Source organism: Thunnus thynnus, chromosome 17 (genome assembly GCF_963924715.1).
Source record: "Thunnus thynnus chromosome 17, fThuThy2.1, whole genome shotgun sequence".
Classification (NCBI taxonomy): domain Eukaryota; kingdom Metazoa; phylum Chordata; class Actinopteri; order Scombriformes; family Scombridae; genus Thunnus; species Thunnus thynnus.
In genome coordinates, this window is record NC_089533.1 from 1,496,355 (window position 1) to 1,504,164 (window position 7,810).

At 39.9% G+C, this 7,810-nt stretch overlaps 1 protein-coding gene across 1 annotated transcript; it reads right to left on the reverse strand.

The window, feature by feature from the left end:
* Nucleotides 1–208: 208 nt before the first annotated feature.
* LOC137168012 (keratin, type I cytoskeletal 13-like) lies at nt 209–7,472 on the reverse strand. Its single transcript, XM_067570424.1, has 7 exons — nt 6,383–7,472; nt 4,284–4,366; nt 3,662–3,818; nt 2,359–2,520; nt 1,544–1,669; nt 1,216–1,439; nt 209–556 (listed from the first exon to the last, which is right to left on the reverse strand). Exons 1-7 carry the CDS (start codon nt 6,803–6,805, stop codon nt 292–294), a joined length of 1,440 nt encoding a protein of 479 aa, XP_067426525.1. The 5' UTR covers nt 6,806–7,472; the 3' UTR covers nt 209–291.
* Between the last annotated feature and the right edge of the window lie 338 nt (nt 7,473–7,810).

Genomic DNA, 7,810 nt, shown 5'->3' on the forward strand with positions numbered 1-7,810 from the left:
CTCAATAACAGAATCATTTTCAAATGTCATTAAGTCTCATTAGATGACAGGAAATCATCTGTGAAGACTGAACTGACATTTAGTGTTTTTATTGTTTATTTAATTTTAATCATTGACTTGACTTTCATTAACAGTTTATTGGAGCAGCACCTAGTGGTCACATGAGGAACTGCAGCTGGAGTTTGGACAGAAGACACAACAGACCAGGTTTTATTTTGAAGCACCTCAGCAGACTTTTATTGGTGTGTAATTTCTGGGCGATCTGTGTGTGTGTGCGCCCTCCGCTGGTGCTCACTCAGTCAGGGTCTCAGTGACGGTCTCTGTGGAGGAGCTCACCACCTTCCCGTCCACCACTTCCTCTACAATGGTGATTATCTTCTGTTTGGTGGTGGAGGTGGAGGTGGAGGAGGCAGAAGTGGCGGAGGCAGCAGAAGCGGCAGAGGCGGCGGAGGCGGCGGAGACGGCGGAGGTGGCCGAGACAGCGGAGGAGGCGGAGGAGGACAATGCGGAGGATAAGTTGGAGGATATGTTGGAGGATATGTTGGATATGGAGATACTGCAGGACAAAAACAAAAAGAGGGCGTTCAGTCACAAGAATCCAAACCTCATCTGTTTGATCTCATACTAAAAAATTCCCTTCAGAGACAAACATTTAAAGCATCATGGGACACTAAAACTCCCAAATTCTTCTTCATTAGAATTGCATAATAGAATTTACAGGTTTTTTTTCACTCAAGTTTAGTTATTTGTTGAAATGTTTTGTGGAAAATTATTTATTTACAGAATTTAACACCTAAAGAACTTTTTTCTTGATGTTGTTTCAGAGGTTTTTCCAACCTGATAAAAATACAATCCTGTCAGAACACTAAACATCTATACTGTGCTTTATGTTTATAAGTATGTTCACGATGTTACGCACTTTGTAAACAATGTTTTATTAGATTATAATTACTTTTGAAAATATATGTCACCCATTCAGAAATGCCATCATTTTGCATGTGAGTAGAACTATACATGCTCTAGGAGACTTTTTACGAACACAAAAAACACACAAAAAAATTCTTATGTGCACATGTTCTCAATCCAGCACAAATATCCGTATATGAGTGGATAGAGGAGATTAACAAATGCTGGGCCTAAATATTTTCTGCAGTTTTGTTTTTATCTACTTCCAGCACATTTTCCTTCCTGTAAATAATCTTGTCATTCTCTCACCTGCCGCTGGCCTCTCCGTCCAGCAGCCTCCTGTACTCAGCGATCTCCATCTCCAGCCTGGTCTTGATGTCCAGCAGCATCTGGTACTCATATCCCTGACGCTCCAGGTCGGCTCTCAGCTGGGCCAGCTGCTCCTCCAGCATGCCCACCTGACTCTGGAAGCTCGACAGCTGCATGCCGTAGCGGTTCTGAGTCTCAGCCAACGTGGACTCCAACGACGCTTTCTGCAGGAGAGAAGAGAGAAGAGAAGAGAGGGTTCAGCTTCTTTATCACCTCAAAAGAAGAACAAAAAAACGCTGGATATAAAAGCAGCAGATGTGATGATGACCATGCTGATCTGTGACTGCAGCTCGATCTCCAGGCTCTGCAGTGTTCGTTTGATCTCTGAGATCTCGGATCTGGACGTCTGGAGGGTTTCTGTGCTGACGGCGACTTCTTTGTTTAGTGTTTCTGTCTGTGGAGAACAAAAAAACATCATGATCACAACATATTAACCTGCAGACGGGAAAAAATACATGGAAATACACATTTAGTAATCCAGAAATGAAAAGTAGTTACACCAGCTTCATTTTTACTTTTTACCCCCCTACTTTATGTATTAGAAGCTGTAATTACTTGATATATTTTTAGACAGCATACAAAACGTACAGCGGAAAAACAAATACAATAAAGCTAATTTCTTTCTTTCTTTTTCCTTTAATTGTATTTCCTTCATTTCCTCCTTCAGTTTATCTGAAAGCATAATTTTCATATTTGCTAATACTCTTTTTTTTTTTTTTTACACATAAAGGAACAGAATAATAGATTCCACCTGCAAAAAAACACCACAAAACAGACAAAATTAAACTTTTGTAATTTGACTATTTGCCCTTTTTGAAATAAACTCATAAAATAAAATCTTCATAAAATCATATAAAAATAAAATGATACCATGATACAACGTTTGAAATGTAGTCACCATCTTTGTGGTTATTAAAGTCAAAAATAAATATATAACAAAAAGTTCTGAGAAGAGTCAAATTCACCCTGATTTGACCCAACGCCACTTTTTTCCTGAACTGACTCTACTGAATTAATAGTTAACTGTAATCCTCCGGCCTCTTTGGACAAAATTTGTAAAAACTCTTTTGTCCGTGTCCTCACCTTGGCCTGGAACCACGCCTCCAAATCTTTGCGGCTTTTGGTGGTGATGCCTTCGTAGTGTTCTCTGATTTCCTCCATGACCTTGTTGAGGTCGACCTGAGGAGCAGCGTCCACCTCCACGTTCACCTGGCCGGTCATCTGACCCCTCATCGCCAGCAGCTCCTACGAAAAAACAACGAGACACAAGAAAAGTGAAGATTCGCCTCCCTGCAGCTGCAGCAAGTTTAACTTTCATTTAAGAAAGACAACACAGACGTGCATTATAAGCCTGTGTTGTATAGTTAATGTTGCTGTTGACTCCACAACAAGAACTAGTTTGACGTTTCAGCCGCTAATCGATGCTACAAATGCAGAAAGCAGCAAATACAGAAGCAGTGAAGTTCAGCACGGATGGAAAACTGTAACAAATAGAAAAGTTGTAATGCTTCATTTTATAGGACATAGGATTATTTGACCACAAATGACCTACATAACACCTAAAACCTTTAATCTTTGTTTTCTGAATGTTTTCAAGAGAATATTCAGGATCCACCGACAACATGTGTTCTTTCAGCTTTCTGCTCCATATTTACAACTTTGTTTATGAAAAACTTGAATTAGATTATATAGAGGTGTGTCAGTCAGTCTACTATTTATATTTTTATTGAAATCGATATTTAAAGCGACCTTAACCACCAAATCACATTAATTCCACTGGAGTCAAAAGCTGAGCTAGCATGCAAGGCTAATTAGCATTAGCAGGAGTTTGGCTTTATTTGTATTCTCCATCGTGATTGGATTTAGCTGCTGCCTTATTTAGTTTTGTGGAGTAGTTGACTGATTTAGCAAGATTACAACAGCTGGGAAAAATCAATAACTAATACATTTAGTTTTAGTTTAAGCTAAGGTTAGCTGTAGCTATCTCAACAACTAGCTTTCACTTGATTGAGCTCTGTTGTTTTAGAGCGCAGAAAATGCATAGTTACTGCTGTTAAACATCAGAACATCGGATTTTGGTCTTAACTCAGTTTTGAGTTAAATATGTAGCTACTGTGTTGTGTTTTTGTAGGACTTTAATCTCTTCACATTGCCTGAAATCTGTGTTGCAGATATTGTTGGGACTAGACAGACACCAATTCTCCTGATACAGATTCTGATTCCTCAGCTCAGGATATCTGCTGATATTGATTATTGATCTGATACCAGTACTTTTTCACAAATTTAAAATCTGTGACTTGAACAAAGAAATGTAATCGTTGTGGATTGGTGACTTCTTGCTAATACCCGTTCTGCTTATTAAGATCAGGATCGATAGCCCACTGACCTCCTCGTGGTTCTTCTTGAGGAAGATCAGCTCCTCCTTCAGGCCCTCAATCTGCATCTCCAGGTCGGCTCTGGACAGCGTCAGCTCGTCCAGGACTTTCCTCAGCCCGGCAATGTCAGCCTCCACCGACTGACGCATGGCCAGCTCATTCTCAAACCTGCAGCACAGCACAAAGCATTTGTCTCAAAACTGTTTTTTACAGAAATAAAACTGATTTAAGCAGGCAACAGAGAGGGGGAAATGGTGAAAATGTGCTTGAAATATTTCATGAAAAGAAGCTTATTCACTGAAATAATAGAAACTTGATGCCATTGCCTGAATTTGCTCAACAAAATAAGGGGCATCAGGCAGGGATGACGGTTGGTGCCAAAGCTGTAGTGTAGTGTAGAACTGTTTTTCCTCAATAAAGTACAGTTTCGGACATATTTTAAATGCAGCCTGTCCTCTTACTTTTGATGACTTTTGCCTAAAGTCAGATTTTGTTTTGGTTTCTGTGTGAATACTGCCATGTCAGACTCTAACTAACTCTAACTCTAAATCTTTTGTTTTCTCAGATGTCGACATGCATGCTTATTTCTGTTTCTTTAAATTTTAACTCTACTAATCAAATTCATTCACTCACTTCAGCCTGAAGTCGTCGGCGGCCAGCTTGGCATTGTCGATGGCGAGGTAGATGCCGCCGCTCATTCTGGTGGCATCTTGGATCTGAAAGAAAAAAAATGACATAAACATGGTGAGTGTTTTATTTTTTATGCATTTGTTTAATCTAATATTTTAAGTAGTAGCTAAAGGTGTTAGTAATAGTAGATTTATCAGAGATAGATTTGTATTTGTTCTCAGTCAGCTTGTGATGCTGATTTGTCGACTGCTGGTGATTTTTTGTTAATTCTCCAGGATTATTTTGGTGACTTTCTCTGCGTTCTTTTTTGTCTTTATTTAAAGGTTTACTACGCAGGATTTTCCTAAAAAACAAAGTATAGACTCGTACAACAGTAATCCCTCTCGATCATCACTAATCACCCACTAGAAGTGTGTGGTGGTGTATATATCTACAGACTCTGCCCTCTGCCTTTATTTTCTTATTTTCTCTCTTTTTTTTGCTGTGTTCGGGACATTTCTGGGCGTCAACCTTTGAGCAGTGGGTGTGTAGCTCCCAGCCAATAACAGCCCTGTAACCACCCTGTGTGCTGTCTCCGTGTCTCTCCTCTGCTCCGCTCTGCTCTCTGTATCTGTGTCATAGATGTATAAAGAGCAGCAGGTCTGTGTGCCTGTTGACCGAGGGCGGGGCTGAGATACACACACACACACACACAGAGCAGAGAGGCCACAGCGGACAGGATGAAGCTCTGCATTCACACAAAATCTAGCAACGCAGTGTTGTGCAGAGGTGTGGGCGTGTTTATTTGTGCTTTAGAGCGTAACCGCCATGAAACAATCAGAAAATAATGTTTTATTTATCTCATTCACAGCTTTGTTCTCTCTCTGAGTCGCGGAGGAGAGGCCAACTTTGAATGCTGAGTTTACAAACACCAACTGACAAATCCTGCGCAGTGCACCTTTAACATTTTGCACGTGCATGGTGCCCTTTTTTTCAGTACAAACTCAGCTATCAGTCTAACTTATAATTTTATCAATTGTCAGTGTCACAAAGTATGAAGCTACCAGGAACACAAATTATAAGAAAAATGACACAGTTGCCTATAAAAATGTAAAATATTATTATAGAACAGCTCAAGGTTGTAAAAAGTTTTTTTCACCGTTCAAACACACAAATAAAGCAGCAAAAATGAAAGAAATATAACTATAATAGAGTAGAGCTGCAACAATTAGTGGATCAACTGAAAATTAATCAGCAACTATTTTGCGTATCAATTAATTGTTATAGTTGATTTTATGTTTTCTTTTGTTAAATTTGCCAATGAACTGAATATTTTGGGGTTTTGAACTGTGAGTACATTATCTTGGGCTGTTCATAATGGGCATCAATTTCAACAGTCTATTTACATTATTCAAGTCTTTTTCATTAAAAGAATGTGTGTCTTTAAATCACTGAAAATATTAAGTTTTATTTTAGTTTTATGTTCTACCAACTTTCTCAGTTTGTCCCTACATGACGTATAAATATTATTATTATTAATTCTTTTCTTGCAAGCTTTCATCTCTTGTTCTTTTTGCTTAAAGTGGAATATTTGTATGATGACTTTGTGCAGATTAAAGCATGTTTATATGATCCAGTTACATGACTGCTTCAAATTTTAATTTGTTTTGTTAATATTTATCAGCCATGTACGAATATTTCCTTGATGACCTCTGACCAAACTTCTGCTGTCTCCTCAAAATAACGTTCATATTTTAATAAAAAACATTTTCCAATTACTTTGTGTTGGCATCGTGAGTCCTGTGTGTGTTTTAAGGTTTGGTTAAGGTCAGTGAAAGATGGTGGTTTCATTTAAATGTTAATAGTCAAAAAGTCACTGCAGACTTTTTTTGTGTTAAGCAGAGACGGTGATCTTTCTGTGACCTTAACCAATTCAGTCTTTACATAAGTGTTTTTGTGTGAAATCATAACTTGAAAAGTAACTACTAAAGCTGAATGTAGTGGAGTAGAAGTATAAAGTACATGTATCTTAAAACTGAGTGAATGGGCTTTTTGTTTTCCATCACTGCAGGTGAATCATGTGCTTCCTGCTGCAGAGGTCACGTGAGTAAACGTGAGCTTACCTTGGCCTGCAGCTCTGTGATGGTGGCACAGAAGGCGCTGTAGTCTCTGGCGGCGGGGGAGGCCTTGCTCTCCAGGAACAGTCTGATCTTCAGCTCCAGGTCGGCGTTGGCCGTCTCCAGCTTGCGCACCTTCTCCAGGTAGGAGGCCAGACGGTCGTTCAGGTTCTGCATGGTGGCCTTCTCGCTGGCTGAGATGTCCAAGCTATCGCCACCGCCGAAGCTGAACCCTGCACCGCCAGCGCCGCCGCCGTAGCTGAAGCCATAACCACCTCCACCGCCACCACCTGCTGACATGGACATGGAGGAGCCACCGGAGGAAATTTTGACATGGGAGCCACCGGCGCCGCCATACATGGACCTGCTGCTGCTCATGTAGGCTCCGCCACCCATTGACCTGGAGCTTCTGGAGCTAAAGCTCATCATTTTGTCAGTTTACAGATGCTGCGGTAAAGGAGGCTGTTCTGCTTCAGCTGGAGAGGAGAGAGTGAGGAGCTCAGAGAGAGTCTGATAATTTATACTGTTAGATGAGGAGGAGGAGGAGGAGGAGGGGGAGGGGGAGCTCATGCCAAGCCTGGGAGGAGACACCTGCTTTGTTTAACTCACAACTCGCAGTAATGAATCTGTGATGTGGGTGGGTCTGAGAAATTTGCTACAGCGTACTTGCACCTGCAGAGGCATCATCACGCCACTCTTACTTTACAATAAATATCAGAGTACCGCAGGACGAGTCCAGACCTGTGTGACATTTAATGAAAATGAAAAAAGTTCCTTCCCAGCAGGAATTAAAAATCAATCAGAAGCGTAAAACTATGGTCATGCTTAGAATCATCTGTTAGGTAACTGTTGGCCGCAGATCTATTGTGCTGTGAAGCAGGAGCCAAACTGGTTTAAAGAGTAAACTACTTGTTTGACTAGGATGAGTCCTCGTCAGCTGCTTAATCTTGAGTAAACAGATTAGAGTATTAGAGGCTAGTTTGACAGAATTAAATCATTACATGAATCGTTTTGAAACAACTAAATGATTCCTGCTGCAGCTAACAATGATCTTAATTCTTTTTTTTTTTTAATCAATCTATTAACCGTTTAGTCTATAAAACATTAGAAAACAGTGTAATAAATGTTCATCACAGCTCAGATGTCTTGTTGTTGATGATTTAAATGATATAAAACAGAATGTAAGTGGTCACATTTTTCTTTGATAAAATGTTGCAAATTAATTAATTAATTGGTCTAATTGGTTTCACATCAAAGTTTTAACCATTTTAATTCTGACAAAACCTGAGATACACAACTTTTGACAAGCATGAACACATAGTAAACAGAAACAGTAACTTAATATAGGAGGAGGTGAAGGGAGGCTCTGTCTCCCAACATGATTAACTCGTCAGCTTGACTGACACTCAGGACTACATGAGGTGTCTTCTGTAA